This window comes from Rutidosis leptorrhynchoides, chromosome 10 (assembly GCF_046630445.1).
Source record: "Rutidosis leptorrhynchoides isolate AG116_Rl617_1_P2 chromosome 10, CSIRO_AGI_Rlap_v1, whole genome shotgun sequence".
In the NCBI taxonomy this organism is placed as follows: domain Eukaryota; kingdom Viridiplantae; phylum Streptophyta; class Magnoliopsida; order Asterales; family Asteraceae; genus Rutidosis; species Rutidosis leptorrhynchoides.
Genome location: NC_092342.1, coordinates 155,621,573 through 155,642,350, shown reverse-complemented (window position 1 = coordinate 155,642,350; position 20,778 = coordinate 155,621,573). Strand labels below are relative to the sequence as shown.

The 20,778-nt window shown below is 32.3% G+C and overlaps 1 protein-coding gene across 1 annotated transcript; it reads left to right on the top strand.

The window, feature by feature from the left end:
- The first annotated feature begins 4,136 nt into the window (after positions 1–4,136).
- Positions 4,137–6,304, top strand: LOC139873498 (protein PLANT CADMIUM RESISTANCE 2-like). Its single transcript, XM_071861427.1, has 4 exons — positions 4,137–4,482; positions 4,698–4,769; positions 5,719–5,931; positions 6,029–6,304. Exons 1-4 carry the CDS (start codon positions 4,251–4,253, stop codon positions 6,115–6,117), a joined length of 606 nt encoding a protein of 201 aa, XP_071717528.1. The 5' UTR covers positions 4,137–4,250; the 3' UTR covers positions 6,118–6,304.
- Positions 6,305–20,778: the final 14,474 nt, after the last annotated feature.

The window sequence follows — 20,778 nt, the reverse complement described above, 5'->3', positions numbered from 1 at the left end:
ATAAGCACCGTTTAAGATTTAGGCATGATCATATATATATATATATATATATATATATATATATATATATATATATATATATATATATATATATATATATATATATATATATATATCGGGTCATAATCAAGAGGGAAGCACTTTTTTGGGGGGAAGGGGGAAGCAAATTTTATTATTTTATTTTTTCGTTTTTTGAAAAAACTATATTCACGAACATTATAGATTAGATGAAAATATGAACATTTGAAAAAGACACTTTGTGATGAATTTCATTATTTTGGCGGGAAAACGCTCGAAAAAAAAACATTCAATGCATTGAATATTTTGCTGCTGAGTTTATTTGCATCATTTTTTTTTTCAACTTGTGTGAAGTATTTTTTTCGAATTTAGCCCGATTTGGAGTTTAGGGTTTAGGGTTTTCGGGTTTACTCCGTAAACCCTCAACCCAAAACCCTAAATCCTAAACTCTAAACCGTTCGTGTTAAAATATTCAATCTAAACCCTAATTTCTAAACCCAAAACCCTAATTTCTAAACCCTAATTTTCAACCCCCTAATTTCTAAACCCTAATTTCTAAATCCTAATTGCTAACCCATTAAAAAAAAACTCAGAATCAAAACATTCAATGCATTGAATGTTTTTATTTTTTTCTTCGAGCGTTTTCCCGCCAAAATAATAACATTAATCGCAAAGTGTCTTTTTTAAATGTTCATATTTTCACCTAAACTTGATGCTTGAAAAAAAAATTTGAAAAAAACAAAAAAACTTACTTCCCCTCACTTCCCCCCAAAAAAGTGCTTCCCTCTTGATTATTTCTCTCTCTCTCTCTCTCTATATATATATATATATATATATATATATATATATATATATATATATATATATATATAATGGTGAGGTTTTTCAGGTTTATATCTCAACATGTCGATAAAGGAATTAGGTCTGTAAATTTTTTTCATATTTGAGAAATAGTTATTCATGTTTCAGATGCGAGATTGTTCTAAAAGAATTAGGAGGGCGTGTGTTTTTTCTTTTATAATAAAGGGCATATAGGTAAATGTATCTAAAGTTTGTAAGTTTGTAGCATATTTTTGGCTTTAACCCTTTATATTATTATCATCTTCTTTTTGGATTTTGGATGGTGAGATTTGAATTGAAATTAAAATTCTAATCGTAAGGCTCTAAATGTATCACATTTAATTTTGATTAGCTAACACCCAAGCACAAAGTTTGAAGATTAGCGCGAACGTAGCCCAAATAACTCAAGAAAACATGTATTGGCATATATAAACAAAAGTTAAAACGAATTATATATGGAGTAATATATATAAAACATATACCCTCACTTTTTGGAGGGATGATTTGATCTCCATGCATTTAAATTAACCACATGACAAGAGAAGAGAAAATAGGTTGTCTTCTAATACTAATAATTTAAGTGAAGTCAAGAAGACATAAAAGTGGAAGCTTTTTTTTTTTTTTAAATATTAAAAACCAAATTTTTAAAAGCCTGAAAATAACAGTCAGTTACTTAAGGAGGCCCAAAGAACAACTTCTCATATAAAGTTCCTAAAAATTTGAAAATAGCTAATACCCAATGAATATGTAAGTACAAAATTCCTTTTTGGGGGGGGGGGGGGGGGGGGGGGATGGGGAGGGGGCGCAAGGGCCTGCCTTGCCCCTAGTATCCTACGTTATTGGTAACACCCCATATTTTTCAGGTATTATTTTAATGGTGCGAGAGTTATTTAACTTAACATTTGTTAAGAAAAAGAACCATAGATGTAAGGAAAGAACCCTACTTGCAAAGTTTTTAGTTGGGCAGGGTAAAAAGTGTAAATTGGACTTGATATGTATATTTCGAATTCGGCCTTTTGGTCTCACTTTGTTTCCTGGAGCTGAATAATAAAAGAAAAGGAGTATGTGTGAAAGTGGCGATTTGGTGGTGATCCACTAAGAAAGCTTCAATATTTTAATGCAAGAAAATTTTTGAGTGTAATTAACCTCACTAATACTAGCTAGAACCTTGAATTCTCCTTGTTCTTTTTTTTTCTTAATGACTTTTGGGGATTTTGTAACCCTACACATGAGGTATGAAATTATGAGCTTTTAAATCTGAATTCTTGTTTTGTTTTGTTTAATTAATTGTTAGAAATAAGCTTTCTGAATCCATTTGAAACCTTAATTTGAATTTTGGAAGTTAGGGTTTATGGGTGAATGATGGGTTGTGATGATTAACTTGTAAAAATGGAGACTTTTAGTAGGTAACTAGTTTATTTAATATGAAATTTTGAAGTCATGTTTGACATAAGACTTTGAATGGTAAGTTATAATTTGTTGGTTTTGTAATGAACTAGGAAGACTTATGAATTATAAGTCTTGTGTTTGGATAAAATAAAGCTAGAGAAATTGTGGATTTAGTAAACAAATAAACTTATACTTGAAAATCTTGTTTGATAGAGTCCAAACTCTAATTTTGACCATGTTTGACTAAGAGACTTTGTGAAAGTAAAATTTTAATCAATTTGTGTGTTAGTTGAAAAGACATGCAAATAAGTCTCAGATTAGATAAATAATATCAAGAGTGTGTTTTGTGGGTTTAAAAGATAAATCCTAAATATATTTGATGTTGTTTGACCAAATGAGATGAATTGGGAAGACTAATAGGTATAAGTCTTGAAATTAGTCAATAATGTAAAAATGTGTTGTTTTGAGTTAACAGTGAAGCCAAGGTTTAGTTGACCTTGTTTGACTAATTGTTGTAGAAATGTGATAAATTGTATGTATACCAATTGATTAGGTATTTGCGCTTGTGAAAGGTTGTGTTGACTGTTCCTTAGAAGTACTTTTTGATTTGCTTACTCGGATTTGAGGTGAGTATAATGTATGCACATTTGTTTACAAAGTTGATATTGGTATGCGATTTTATGCCGTTGATTGGTTTGGTAAGACGTGCTTCACGTTGGGAACGTAGCAAGCAGAACTTGCTTCACGTTGGGAATGCAGCAAGTGGCATTTAATTCAAGTTGGGAATGCAGTAAGTGTTTTATGAAAGATGGTAGAGAACTTGCTTCATGTAGGGAATGCAGCAAGGGGTACTTGCTTCACGTAACGCAGCAAGGACCTAGGTTAGCATCGAATGTGAAATTGTGGTTGCTTTCGTGATGTATGCAATTGTGCTTAGTTTTGTGTTGTACAAAATTGTGATTTTTTTCATGTTGTATGCAATTGTGCTTGCTTTGGTGTTTTACGGAATTGTGATTGAATTGGTGTAGTATGCGATTTGACTATCCATATGAATTTTGTTGATTAATATGCATATATTGTATTCACTAAGCGTTTTCACTTACTCGTTGTTATTTAACCTTTGTTAGTGATTGCTATACCTTAGTAGATGCCTTGAGTGGGATAGATATGTCCCAATAATCATGATTTCGTCTTTTTGTTATCGTATTGTCCGATGTGTCAAGTTTGCCACATGATTTTGTAATGGGTCGGTCTAATATTGAAATGATATTGATTATCGTGTAAAATTAATGGAAGTGTTGGTTTAAAGGTAATTGAAATGAACTATGTTTGGTTAAACGGGACGTGTTAACATGGGTCTTTAGAAATGGGTCGTAATGAGTTTTCAAGGCTGAAACTGAAGTTTCAGCAGGTGGTGCGCCGCACCTAGAGCAGCTGCGTCGCACCAGAATGTGGATTTTGCTACTGATGTCGAAAATATAAATTTTAGTATGTTGGTGCGCCGCAATTGTCCCTAATTGCGCCGCAACAGAGTGAAGGTGCGTCGCACCACCTAACAGGTGCGCCGCACCTAGTCCTGTTTAAAATTTTTTTTAATAATAATAAAAAATTGTCATTTTTCTGAAAATGAGTTGTGGTCGTTTTAATAAGAGTAAAATAATAGACTAGTATATTTGGATAACGAAACAATTTGATACATAAAATGGTTTTGCTCTTTTAAAATTGAGTCTTAACCTATATATTTTATTTTTCTGATAATCTCCGAATTTCAAATAGTAAATTATTTTATCAAGAAGTCTCATCGTTCATAATCAACCCTATTAATATGCCACAATTTATGTCCTCCCAAAATATCCTGAAAGAAAGCAATGGATGAAATCATTTCAGACTTATAATGCATGCCTTGTGTATAAATAGATACCTTTTGTTCTTACATCGACCAATTCTCAGGCAAAACTCGATTATCCAACGCATTTTATCATCTGGATAATTGAGTTTAAAATATGAATTCCTCACTCCCAAACGACGACAAGGACAAAGCTCCTCAACCAACAAACGGTGCACCGTCTCAACCCCAAACCGCACCACCTCCAAATGTCTCTTCATCTGATTCATCATCATCAGACTCTAGCAAAGGTCAACCTAACCCGTATGTCGTTGGGGCTCCACCACAACAACACGTGCCTCCTGCTTGGTCTACTGGTCTTTTCGAATGTTTTGACGATATTCCAACCCGTAAGTCTAACCATTTCCGAAATATTCTTTTTTAAAATAATATCTTCTAAAATCACAAGCCTACAACATACCTCGAATTAGTGTACAATCACACGTATATCACACTATTCACATAGCGCTATGTCTAAAACGCATTAGCTATTACGATTACAAATAGTATTTAATTTAATTTAATATGTATACTCATAAAAATGTCTTTCTTATTTATTTGACAGTGCTTATAACTGCTTTTGCCCCTTGTGTTACTTTCGGGCAAGTCGCAGAAATGGTTGATAGAGGACAAAATAGTAAGTGTTCAACATGATATATTGAGGGTGTGCTTGGTTCAAAATAGGGAATGGTAATGGCAATAGGAAAGGAATGATAATAGGAATACAATGACCATTCCTATTGCATTGTTTTTGCTTGGTTCATATTTTATAATATAATTAATCTATCACCACATTCTTTTAGAAAATACATGTTCTCATTTCCAACTTCGTATACACTGCTTGCAATATAACTATGGATGCACACATCATCACTGAAATCTTATCTTGCAATTAAACATAAAATTAATCATCATTAATATTTTTCAACGAATATATTTGTTAGTATTAGGACTCACCTTTTTTTCTTTTGAATTTAGATGTAACGAAGTTATTTAACAATGGAGGAATAATAAATCCACCCATGTAGCTTAGAAAAAACGAATAGGATAATAAGTTATTTCTATCCGTGTAACGAATTATATTATTTTATATTAAACGATTAGTTGAATAAGGCATAGTTTAATAGTCGGGTAAATTCTTTTGGTTAGTTGAATATAACCAAATAGTAGCTTAGTCATAGTATAAAAATGAGAGAAACATTGGAAAATGCTTTTTAACTTTATGATGAAATTGTACAGTGAGCAAGATTAAAAAGAAACGAAAATGGAAGTTGTAACTTTGTAAGCTATAAAGCTGGGAAAATAGCATAAAAATAGGAAAATGGCAGTTGAGAAAAATAAAAGGGACGTAAATATAAAAAATAACGTGTGATTCACCATTCCCCTCAATTTGGTGTGTAATGACTCATTAACTACTTTAAGGTAATAAGAATTCCCATTACAAATAACCGGCCAACATCTATTATAATCAAAGTCTGTCCTTATAGTCCAATACCCCCAACCAAGCATGCCCTGAGATATATAATCGATGAATTAGCTTAATTTCGTTTGTGAATTCATTTTAAAAAAATTAAATTGTATAATAGGTTGCGGTGTGTATGCTATGCTTCATGCTGGAATACTGTACTTCACGGGCTGCGGTTGTTTGTTATCCGCATATTACAGGATTAAAATGAGCCATCTCTATAGGTTGCCTGATGACCCTCTCATTAATATTCTTGTTCATTTACTATGTGAACCCTGTGCCTTATGTCAAGAGTATCGCGAGCTTCAGGCTCGTGGCTTCAACATGCAACTTGGTAACACTTGTTTAAACATTTATTTTTTTTTTATCATATTTAACAACTTTTTGTGTCATATGACTCTAAAATTTAAATTTAATTAATTAATTATCAGGAGTTGGGTGGCGAAATCAATCTCCGGGGATACAACAAAGTGGTGGAGTCATGGTGCCGCCAAAGGTTCAAGGAGGAATGAATCGTTGATCGATATACAAACAAATCTAGTGACGTTGGGATGTTGAGGAATTAATCATGCTTGTTTTTTGAACATAGATCATCAATATTCATAGTTATAATTAAATCACGTATGTGTATATACAATGTACGTACGTGATTGTGTTACGACGAACATTATTATCGTGTGCTTTTGTTTTTTAGTAAGCTGAAGAATCATAGGGCTTTTGTGTTCTTGTAAGTCTTTGGTTTGTTGAAATACATGAGGAATTTCAAGTTCATTTTACAAATTCGATCTAGTACGTCTATTTACAACTGACATTGTTTTACAAACAATAATCGATGTTTTTGCGCGGATTTATATTTGTCGCTGTCAAATTAATTCAGGGATTTCGCAAAACACCTTTCAAAAATGAATTCTTTGTTGTGAGAGTGTCATTTTTATTGCGAAGTTGGATTCGGGTGTTTAATTACAATTCATTATTATATTATCGTACATGTTATCATGTTATTATCATAAACAAGCTAAACTTACGAGATTTCAAGTAAGTGCCTCAAAAGATGTTGAGTGAACCTTTGAGGTATTGCAAGGTCGGTTTACAACTTTTGAAGACTCCTTCATGATTAATGATTGTGAACAAGATGAGAAGGGTCATGGACACTTGTGTTATATTACACAATGTAAACAAGAAGACAATGGTTTTACTTTTAGTTCGGTTGAGGAAGAGATGCTTGTTGAGCCATTGACAAGAGCAGGCGTATTACGTGTAAAAGAAGAGATCGGGATACACTTACATGAGAAATACGAGACGCACTATGGAACCCGTGTCTGTTCTTTCTTCTATTAGGTGTTTAATGGCCTCCCACGATCGACTTAGAGATGATCTCGCCGAGCATATTCGACACTTTCATCAAAATTTTCCGTTAAATTTTGACATGTGCATTGCTTGGGAAGGTAAAATCATCTTTTTACCGTTCATCTTCATCTTCTTCACTAAAACATCATAAACCAAACAATACTCACAAATCCTAATTTTTATAAACAAACAATTAAATCAAAAACTCACAAACCCTTCATATTCTTCACTAAAACATCAGATTTTTTTTAAATAGTAATATTTTTTAGTTAACTTACAAAACTAGAAATTCTTGTTCGATTTTTGCAAACATGGTATAACCGGAGTTCCAAACGCCGGTTTGTCAGTTTTCAGGCCAAGCCAGCGTTTCAAAGGTCGGCTTTTGTCACGACCCGGAAAATTTGGACTGATTTTTAATCAAACTCTCGATACGATTTAATATTTTTGACACGATAAGAAAAGTCTGTTAGGTTGAGTCTCAAAAATTTTGAACTGTTTCATATATGCGATTGACCTTCGACTGCTCTCGACGATTCACGAACAATTAAGTGCAAATAGATATGTGTGTATGTATATATAAATAATAATTCGAAATAAAATTTGAAGTATTATATGATGTTGTTATATATCCCCGTACATCAATAAATATATATATACACTTGATATTAATTGAATACAACCAACATTGTATTCCTTTTTCTGTCACCAAAAGTAACATTCACAAGCCTTTTGTATTTATTTTTTTTTTTCTCTATTATGGCCTAGTATACATAAGTATTAAACCATCAATCCTATAAATATATACATAAACACCCGCATGATGCATCCATCACCATTCTATATTTTTTTTTCTCTCAACCATCGACTATATTTTCTTTTGTTTAATTCTTGCACCGCCACCTTTACATTCTGGCTACCACTTTCCTTGTAATCCTACACACAACATCACCACATGATAAATATTTAACTCTACTATCTATATTTATCTAACTTTATCTATATATATCTATATTTATCCATCTATCTTATAGATATATATATATATACTTAAACATACACACATGTGTTTATTTTCCTTATTGATTGACACCCCAAATACCCCAATCCATTATATTATTCGTTCTTTCTATGATTGTCGATCACTACATACATACACAAACAAAAATATATGCTTTTCTTTTCATTTTGTTATAAGAACAATCAACTTTAAAGATACTACTAGTACCCTTATTCGATTTCTTTTACTTGCCACTAGTTTTTGTTCCATCTAATCCCCAACACCACCTCCACTATCTAATATAATCTATTTATATATATATACACAAATGCAGAAGTGAAACCCTTGACAAACCACCATAACAACCCAACTCAATGATCAACAAAACCACTCTTCTTCTTTTTTTGTTTAGGTAAAATGACCCGACACCGCCACTGTCGAGTTATGAAGATCAATACCCAAAACCATCATCGAAATCGTCTCTCTTCCTCCTTCTTTCTTCTTTCACGAACACTTTGCATAAATCGCCTTGCTACCTGCAACCATGATCAAATGCTACGGCTATCGTGCTATTTTAGTTCCATGTCGAGAAACTCACAATCACCACCACCTGCATCAATCTTCTCCACCTTGTCTCCCCTCCACTATCGTGAACCTACAACCTCCTTCACGAAACCACCTCACACTTTTCACCACCTTGATTAATCATTAACACCAAACAACCCCACCTCGCTATCTCTGTAGTGGCTACTATATACGTTCCTGTTGCTGCTGCAATCGAAGACCATCCCACAGTTACCTTCGAACACCATAGCAAACCACCACCAATTGCTACTTTGTTACTATTTCGATCACCATTAGCAAACCCACTTATATTTTTTTTTTACATCAAACTTACTACCATATTTTTACATCATCACTGTCGTTACTCCAAACACCACACCCACACCGTTACCATCAACACTACCGTCACCCTAAACAATCACCACCACCGGACACCTTCTGCAGACGTCACCTTCACCACGAACCATCACCTTCCGTTGCACCTAATCGACTTACACTGCTACTGTTTCTGCTGTAAACAAAGACCCTAATTAACCATTATTACTACTACTCGCTACTGCCTTTTTCTGGATTCTGTTTCTGGTCGACAAGATAAAAATGATGACGATGAAATAGAATGATGATGGTGATGTTGCACAGTGAAGGTGTTACGAATTCATTGGATGACCAATTCAAGAGAAAAACACGTGCACTTCCTTTTATTTGTAATTTGACTTTATTTTTTGGGCAATACAACTTGGGCCGATTAACACAACTTGTAATTGGGCCGTGAGTTTCTTTTGGACCAGTGCAATAGTTTGGATTAACAACTTGGGCCGAGTTCTAATCTTCTTGGGCTAAAACCTATCACACATAATTGTTACAAAGCTTAGATGATAATAATTGGATTAAGGTAATAAATATGTTAGTGATGAGGTTATAGTATGGTGATGATGTTAGATGTTAAGATATTCACAAATGATAACGTACGAGGATGATGATAGTATGTTGGTATGGTAATGATAAAGAAGATAATGATGGCGATGAAGAAATGAAATAACGAGAGACGAGATGGTTGCGGTTTCAAAGATAATGATGTTAGTTTGTGATCATGATATGTGTTACAAGATGATGATGATACGTGTTACGTGATGAAAATGATACGGGTTACATGATGATCCGTTAATGTTGATAATATAATCATAAAGATAATGATGATATACGATGGTATGATAATAATAACTAAGTAATTAATGATGCGAATTAATATAAGGAAAGTAACAACAATTCAATGGTTAGAGGAGATGTCGGGTTAGTGGGAGGTCGCGAGTTCGAGCATTGGGGCCGGGGCATTAGAATTTTTAAAGCTTGTTACTAAGGTAGTCTTATTATTATTTTTATTATTATTATTATTATTATTAAGGATAGCATTAATATTAAAGTTATCATTATTCTCAATATTATTATTATCATTATTTTTATTACTAATATCACTATTTTCAATATATTATTATTATCAGTATTATTATTATTATTACTACAAATAAAATAACTAGTATTATTATCAAAAATTAATATTTCATTATGAAACCTAAATATTATTATTAATACTGTTTTAAAATCATTATTTTTATAGTTATTATTATTAGTAGTATCATTATTTTTACTATTATAAAGTATTATCATTATCATTTTCAGTATTATTATTTTTATATTATCATAGCAAATAAACATTTATATGAATGTATATATTATAAGATATAAATATAATCATATATGAAAACATTAATACCTCATAGTATATAAATATATAAAAATATACATATTCAAATTAATAATTAATATAACTTAAAATTTAGTTGCTCGATTTACATGTATATGTGTTAATATATATATACTTGATATAGGATCGTGAATCCGAGGCCAACCCTACATTGTTCAATATCGTCATATGTATTTTTACTACAAAATACAGTATGGTGAGTTTCATTTGCCCTTTTTACTCTTTACATTTTTGGGCTGAGAATACATGCAAACGCTTTATTAACTGTTTTAAAATATTTATATGCGTGAGTTTCATTAATCCCTTTTTAAATGCTTTTGCAATATATATTTTTGGGACTGAGAATACATGCGCTATTTTTATAACTGTTTTACGAAATAGACACAAGTAATTGAAACTACATTATATGGTTGAATTATCGAAATCGAATATGCCCCTTTTTATTAAGTCTGGTAATCTAAGAATTAGGGAACAGACACCCTAATTGACGCGAACTCTAAAGATAGATCTATCGGGCCCAACAAGCCCCATCCAAAGTACCGGATGCTTTAGTACTTCGAAATTTATATCATGTCCGAAGGAGGATCCCGTAATGATGGGGATATTCTTATATGCATATTGTGAATGTCGGTTACCAGGTGTTCAATCCATATGAATGATATTTTTGTCTCTATGCATGGGACGTATTTTATGAGAAATGGAAATATGAAATCTTGTGGTCTATTAAAGTTATGAAATGATTATTTGTGATAAACTAATGAACTCACCAACCTTTTGGTTGACACTTGAAAGCATGTTTATTCTCAGGTACGAAAGAAATCTTCCGCTGTACATTTGCTCATTTTAGAGATATTACTTGGAGTCATTCATGACATATTTCAAAAGACGTTGCATTCGAGTCATTGAGTTCATCAAGATTAATATTAAGACAATTATAGTTAGATATATTATGAAATGGTATGCATGCCGTCAACTTTCGATGAAATGAAATATTGTCTTTTCAAAAACGAATGCAATGTTTGTAAAATGTATCATATAGAGGTCAAGTACCTCGCGATGAAACCAACTATTGTAAATCGTTTATAATCGATACGGACTTCGTCCGGATGGATTAGGACGGGTTCTTTCAGTTGGTATCAGAGCGGTGGTCTTAGCGAACCAGGTCTGCATTAGTGTGTCTAACTGATAAGTCCTTAGGATGCATTAGTGAGTCTGGACTTCGACCGTGTCTGCATGTCAAAAGTTTTGCTTATCATTTTGTGTCAAAAATTACCTGCTTATCATTCTTAGAGAATCACTTGCTTATCATTCTTAGTCTAGACACGTTTTACTGCATTGACTGCATGAATAGTGTATAGACAAAATTCATATCTTAGCGTATCTGCTACTTCATATCTTAGCGTATCTGTTACTGTAACTTTACCTGACAACTCCCGTAGATTCCTCCGTAACTTATGGGATTTTAGTATTATATATGCATATGTAAATTATGTATTGCAGGGTACTAATCTACATCCTATAATCTATTTCTTATCGACAATCATTCATCTGATCGTACGAGATGAATCCTGCAACCAGTTCGAGTCCCTCAGATTCCGATAGTTATCCCGATAGTTATTCCGACAGCTATTCCGACAGCTATTCCGACATAGATGTTCACCTAAGCTCCGAAAACAGCGTCATCGGCAGGAATCAACCAATCAGCCAATATCAATTAATCTGATGGGTTCATAGTCGACTCAATCAATGGAGACGCGCAGAAGGCGATTCCATCCACTAATCGAATTTACCTTTTGGCAACGAACCTGATACACTTACCGGCGAACCTGTTCGTAACACCATTTTCACCCTCATTTCTCGAATATCTCGCCACGACTATATCATAACTCAGATTCTAAACCTTATTCATCCACTCGTTCCGACCGACAACCATCCCGGAGTAATACAAGAAGTCAATGAACTTCGCGCTCTAGTAATCAATTTGGAGAATATGGTGCAAAACGTACCAGCTTCAGCAACATCACCAGCACCAACATCAATACCAGTACCACCAACAACTCAAGTTCACATCATACGCTTCAACATCTCATTCTGTACCTCGATTATAATCATCATACTATATATGGTTCTACATCGATTATCTTCGTTCGACATGGCGATTATGTAATCTCTAATGTTTTAGAGATTTTATATTCTTGTTCAAACGGTAAATCAAATGAGATTAATATCATATTAACTCATTAAATCCATGATTACATCTGAAGAGAATATATATGTAACTATATTTTCATAAAGATTGTAATTAAAAATTCTTTCGTATAAACTGTTCATGGTGAAAATATTTTAACGGGTAGGTAATACCCGAGGAAAATTTAGATTTCACTTTAATAGGTTATACTGTACATTCTTCGAATCTGATTCAACATCCATTTACCATCCTATTTACATCTACCGTTATACGTATCCGTTCACCGCAGAATAACCATTTTTCATCCAATTTTATATATGGATTTTGACCTATCAGAATCCAACAAGTGGCATAATGAAGACATAATGAACACAATAAAAATTGATTAGAAACAGACTAATTAACAATATTAAATTTTTTTTATTAAGAAACCACGCTAACAAAATCCTAGCTAACTGTTAATTCCGAATTACATTTTATTTTATCGCAATTTAATTATCGCAATTCTATTTATCGTCATTTAATTTCTGTTATTTACTTTACGCACTTTATTTATCGTCATTTATTTTTCTGTTATTTATTTTACGCACTCTAAATATCGAGTCACGATACATAATTATTAATTCAAATATTATATATTCAATTATATATGAATTATTGGACTGTTAACTGTGGACTATCGACTGTGGACTAATAACATTGGACAATTAAAATGAATTAAAATATTGACTATAACATATGAAACTAAACAATTCTTCAAGTTTGCCACTTGATTTCGTCTTAAACATCATTTGTATCTTCACGATTACATTCTGCGTTCAAAATTCTTGAAAACACCTCAATCGAGAGGATGAACCAACCGCACTTCATTTACGGGAGAAAAGATTGATGCATATAGTTAGGCACCTGAAAACACTCAGAACCTGAGTAAACGTTTAACACGTAGCTGTGCTAATTCCTTTAGCGTTATTATTACCGAAAATAACTTTACATCTGCTGTTTGAGATAGCCAGTTTTGTCACAGCTCCAGCAAGACAACTTCGACTTTTCGTATGAAACAACCATATTATAACGTTGATATATATACGCGTGCTCTTTTATTGTTACCAGGGAACCTTTCATATTCCACTATATTACCATCAGCGTTTAATCATCTAAAAACACAATTTTCCTGAAACCACCTCAGATTAATAACCGAAGATTCAGATATCATAGCATTAAATGCAGAGGAAACAGAAAAATGGTAGATGGTCTAAATGACCAAAAGTTTGATGATAAAGAAAGGAGTGTTAGGAACGCTCGATAGAAAATTGGGTATTGAAAAACAGATTGAACTACCCATGACGGTGACCAAGGATAAATACAAGGACCATACCCTATATTCAAAGAATCCAGATAATTATGGATCCGTTGAAATCTTTAGAGAATATCTTGCCCCGAAGTCATGTTAAAATCTTGTGAAAAATCTTTCTCCATCAACCATCGAACTTAGAAATTCCAAAATATCATCATCAATATCTTCGATAAATCTGAGGATATTTCATAAATATTCTCGTCCGAAATTATATACCTCTTTGTGCTTCCTGTGTATCATTATATTGGAAACATTCAAGAGAAAATTTAGTACCGAAAAGCAGATTATGTGAAACTATGAAGAAATCCGTGGACAAATCACAAAGAATAAGTTTAACTTCAAAGAATCCAAATGATTCAATGTCTGCTAAAGTCTTTAGTGAATATCTTGCTCCTTACTCTAAACCCTTGCAGACAATAGTTTCTATCATCCGCTGATCTTAGATATTCTGAGATATTGTCGTTCTTTCATTATAAATATCCTCCATATTTCTGGAGATATTTTTATAACTATTCTTATCTGACATCATTAATCTCTTCGTGCTATCAGTATTACATCATATAGAAACTGTTAGTTTCTATATTCTGTAAACTTTCGAGCTTAAAATATGAATGTTATTGAAGTAATGTTGGGAACTGATGCATGAGTTAGTATAATATAATGACACTTGATCAACGTGATTATATTACAGTAAGTCATGCTGAGTTTTCAAATGGAACATGATGATTCACAGATTATAACGTCACCATGTGCCCTGTTACATAACTCTTTCATTCAGATTAACTTCGAACATATCAAGAAAATATATTCTTGGTAGTTCTATTCTCAGTGATTCAGGTAATTTGACAAAACAAATCGTGCTACTATCCTTCCTTTCTACCCTGTATATTATGATAATTCGAAACTCCATACCTATGAATTCTGGACCGTTACTTGCGAAAAGTAAACAAAAGCATGAAGCTCCGAAATAGAAAGGGGGTATAAATCGCAGCAAATAAGCGAGCGCATTAACTGTGAATAATAATAATTAAAGGAGACAGAAGCAGTAACATTGAAATTTAAGGGAAAATATAAAGCCCAATGATAACACTGAAATTACAAACCGTGGAGATCAGTGCGTATAGCAATAAAAAGACATGGAAGGATTATAAATACAATAGTCCCTAGAGCATAATAGAAATAAACAGATTCTTCAGGTGGGAGTTGGAAAAGAAGAACGATCATTGCGATAGTTAGAATAAGAACAAGGATCAAAACAGGGTTAAGCATTTTCATAAATCTTTTGAATTTGAGAATTGAGTATAGAAGTGGTAAAAACAAATGGAACGGAAAAGGTAAATTTAAAAAGGAAATATCAGACGTAGTAATCGGGGCAGATCACCGTATTTAATTATAGAGATCTTAATTTCCTTATTCGCCGAAGAATCAAATCTTTTAGATTTCAAAGATTTTCTGTAATCCCTTGAATTCCGGAAATCCACCGTGGCTACGTCAAAAGTTAAATCTCTGTCTCGATCTGTTGTGACAGCTTCACTCGAGTACTCAAATCGTTTTATCGTTTTATCTATATTAACCAATAATGATAAGACTCTTTTTATCAGCTCATATTCGTCAGAAAAACATTCTTATTGTTAGCCATGACGACTTCACTCAAATTTCGGGACGAAATTTCTTTAACGGGTAGGTACTGTCACGACCCGAAAAATTTGGACTGATTTTTAATCAAACTCTCGATACGATTTAATATTTTTGACACGATAAGAAAAGTCTGTTAGGTTGAGTCTCAAAAATTTTGAACTGTTTCATATATTCGATTGACCTTCGACTGCTCTCGACGATTCACGAACAATTAAGTGCAAATAGATATGTTTGTATGTATATATAAATAATAATTCAAAATATAATTTGAAGTATTATATGATGTTGTTATATATCCCCGTACATCAATAAATATATATATACACTTGATATTAATTGAATACAACCAACATTGTATTCCTTTTTCTGTCACCAAAAGTAACATTCACAAGCCTTTTGTGTTTATTTTTTTTTTCTCTATTATGGCCTAGTATACATAAGTATTAAACCATCAATCCTATAAATATATACATAAACACCCGCATGATGCATCCATCACCATTCTATATTTTTTTTTCTCTCAACCATCGACTATATTTTCTTTTGTTTAATTCTTGCACCGCCACCTTTACATTATGGCTACCACTTTCCTTGTAATCCTACACACAACATCACCACATGATAAATATTTAACTCTACTATCTATATTTATCTAACTTTATCTATATATATCTATATTTATCCATCTATCTTATAGATATATATATATATATACTTAAACATACACACATGTGTTTATTTTCCTTATTGATTGACACCCCAAATACCCCACTCCATTATATTATTCGTTCTTTCTATGATTGTCGAACACTACATACATACACAAACAAAAATATATGCTTTTCTTTTCATTTTGTTATAAGAGCAATCAACTTTAAAGATACTACTAGTACCCTTATTCGATTTCTTTTACTTGCCACTAGTTTTTGTTCTATCTAATCCCCAACACCACCTCCACTATCTAATATAATCTATTTATATATATATATATACAAATGCAGAAGTGAAACCCTTGACAAACCACCATAACAACCCAACTCAATGATCAACAAAACCACTCTTCTTTCTTTTTTGTTTAGGTGAAATGACCCGACACCGCCACTGTCGAGTTACGAAGATCAATACCCACAACCATCATCGAAATCGTCTCTCTTCCTCCTTCTTTCTTCTTTCACGAACACTTTGCATAAATCGCCTTGCTACCTGCAACCATGATCAAATGCTACGGCTATCGTGCTATTTTAGTTCCATGTCGAGAAACCCACAATCACCACCACCTGCATCAATCCTCTCCACCTTGTCTCCCTTCCACTATCGTGAACCTACAACCTCCTTCACGAAACCACCTCACACTTTTCACCACCTTGATTAATCATTAACACCAAACAACCCCACCTCGCTATCTCTGTAGTGGCTACTATATACGTTCCTGTTGCTGCTGCAATCGAAGACCATCCCACAGTTACCTTCGAACACCATAACAAACCACCACTAATTGCTACTTTGTTACTATTTCGATCACCATTAGCAAACCCACTTATATTTTTTTTTACATCAAACTTACTACCATATTTTTACATCATCACTGTCGTTACTCCAAACACCACACCCACACCGTTACCATCAACACTACCGTCACCCTAAACAATCACCACCACCGGACGCCTTCTGCAGACGTCACCTTCACCACGAACCATCACCTTCCGTTGCACCTAATCGACTTACACTGCTACTGTTTCTGCTGTAAACAAAGACCCTAATTAACCATTATTACTACTACTCGCTATTGCCTTTTTCTGGATTCTGTTTCTGGTCGACAAGATAAAAATGATGACGATGAAATAGAATGATGATGGTGATGTTGCACAGTGAAGGTGTTACGAATTCATTGGATGACCAATTCAAGAGAAAAACACGTGCACTTCCTTTTATTTGTAATTTGACTTTATTTTTTGGGCAATACAACTTGGGCCGATTAACACAACTTGTAATTGGGCCGTGAGTTTCTTTTGGACCAGTGCAATAGTTTGGATTAACAACTTGGGCCGAGTTCTAATCTTCTTGGGCTAAAACCTATCACACATAATTGTTACAAAGCTTAGATGATAATAATTGGATTAAGGTAATAAATATGTTAGTGATGAGGTTATAGTATGGTGATGATGTTAGATGTTAAGATATTCACAAATGATAACGTACGAGGATGATGATAGTATGTTGGTATGGTAATGATAAAGAAGATAATGATGGCGATGAAGAAATGAAATAACGAGAGACGAGATGGTTGCGGTTTCAAAGATAATGATGTTAGTTTGTGATCATGATATGTGTTACAAGATGATGATGATACGTGTTACGTGATGAAAATGATACGGGTTACATGATGATCCGTTAATGTTGATAATATAATCATAAAGATAATGATGATATACGATGGTATGATAATAATAACTAAGTAATTAATGATGCGAATTAATATAAGGAAAGTAACAACAATTTAATGGTTAGAGGAGATGTCAGGTTAGTGGGAGGTCGCGAGTTCGAGCATTGGGGCCGGGGCATTAGAATTTTTAAAGCTTGTTACTAAGGTAGTCTTATTATTATTTTTATTATTATTATTATTAAGGATAGCATTAATATTAAAGTTATCATTATTCTCAATATTATTATTATCATTATTTTTATTACTAATATCACTATTTTCAATATATTATTATTATCAGTATTATTATTATTATTACTACAAATAAAATAACTAGTATTATTATCAAAAATTAATATTTCATTATGAAACCTAAATATTATTATTAATATTGTTTTAAAATCATTATTTTTATAGTTATTATTATTAGTAGTATCATTATTTTTACTATTATAAAGTATTATCATTATCATTTTCAGTATTATTATTTTTATATTATCATAGCAAATAAACATTTATATGAATGTATATATTATAAGATATAAATATAATCATATATGAAAACATTAATACCTCATAGTATATAAATATATAAAAATAAACATATTCAAATTAATAATTAATATAACTTAAAATTTAGTTGCTCGATTTACATGTATATGTGTTAATATATATATACTTGATATAGGATCGTGAATCCGAGGCCAACCCTACATTGTTCAATATCGTCATATGTATTTTTACTACAAAATACAGTATGGTGAGTTTCATTTGCCCTTTTTACTCTTTACATTTTTGGGCTGAGAATACATGCAAACGCTTTATTAACTGTTTTAAAATATTTATATGCGTGAGTTTCATTAATCCCTTTTTAAATGCTTTTGCAATATATATATTTGGGACTGAGAATACATGCGCTGTTTTTATAACTGTTTTACGAAATAGACACAAGTACTTGAAACTACATTATATGGTTGAATTATCGAAATCGAATATGCCCCTTTTTATTAAGTCTGGTAATCTAAGAATTAGGGAACAGACACCCTAATTGACGCGAACTCTAAAGATAGATCTATCGGGCCCAACAAGCCCCATCCAAAGTACCGGATGCTTTAGTACTTCGAAATTTATATCATGTCCGAAGGAGGATCCCGGAATGATGGGGATATTCTTATATGCATATTGTGAATGTCAGTTACCAGGTGTTCAATCCATATGAATGATATTTTTGTCTCTATGCTTGGGACGTATTTTATGAGAAATGGAAATATGAAATCTTGTGGTCTATTAAAGTTATGAAATGATTATTTGTGATAAACTAATGAACTCACCAACCTTTTGGTTGACACTTGAAAGCATGTTTATTCTCAGGTACGAAAGAAATCTTCCGCTGTACATTTGCTCATTTTAGGGATATTACTTGGAGTCATTCATGACATATTTCAAAAGACGTTGCATTCGAGTCATTGAGTTCATCAAGATTAATATTAAGACAATTATAGTTAGATATATTATGAAATGGTATGCATGCCGACAACTTTCGATGAAATGAAATATTTTCTTTTCAAAAACGAATGCAATGTTTGTAAAATGTATCATATAGAGGTCAAGTACCTCGCGATGAAACCAACTATTGTAAATCGTTTATAATCGATACGAACTTCGTCCGGATGGATTAGGACGGGTTCTTTCAGCTTTAGTGCACTTTTTCCAGATGGCAGTTGACCAGGCACAGTAACGCCACTAGTGCCCTAAACCGGCCTTCCAAAGGCCGGTTTGCAGTGATTTCTGACAAAAATATGAAACCGGAGTTTCAAAGGTCAGTTTCAATTGTTACACACTACTTCAATAAAAGACTAAAACCCTATCTTGTCATGCTCATCTTTCCTAACTTTTTATTTTTATTTATACCACAATTATCTTCAATTTATTAAAAACATCAAAAACAACATATTTACATTTCAAATACATCAACTAAGGTTTTTAAATAGACAAAATCAGTGCTTGAAAACCACAAAAAACACTAATGTCACACAATTAAATGACTACAATTCGTCCATTTATGGTTCATTTTGTTAGGGGTGGCCAAATTACTTTCCAAAATAGTTGGAATCGGTGTGGAACCGGTGGACACCTACGTTATTCAATGAGACGTCATGGGTATTGATTGATTGTATTTTTAATTTATTGATTGTAATATTTAGGTTTGGACTTGTTTAATTACATTTGAACTCATCGTTTAACTTATTTATCGTTTTACATTCTCTATTAATAAACTACAAAATTAACAACAACAACAACAACAACAACAACTAATTTTTTTTAAATAACAATTAAACTAATAAATAACACATTACTAAAGTTTATTTTCAACAACAACAACTACATTTTATTTTAAAAACAAAAAGAAAATATCACAACTCTAATTAGATTCACCGTCTCTAAAGAACACCTTAACTAAATTCATGCACGTAATGTTAAGCCCCTTTTCTGAAGCCCCTTTAGGACAATAAATGGTACAATTTTGTACCACCAAAACTATATATATATATATATATATATATATATATATATATATATATAGGTATTAGTTAAGTACGTAGGTTATAAAATCCGAAGAAACGCAATAGAAGAATATTGCATTCCATATTATAATCATAAAACCAAAAAAGTACTCACAAAAATATAATTAAATATTACTCCCTCCATCCCATAATAAGTGTCATGTATTGACTTTTCAAAGTCAATTTTTTTCAACTTTGACCTCAAATATTTTTATTTGTGTTATATAATATTTGGTGATACTCATACCAATAAAAAGTACATTTAAAACTCAATCCACTCATATAATTTTTATCAAATATTATATTATACAAATAAATATATTTAAAGTCAAAGTTGCGAAATAT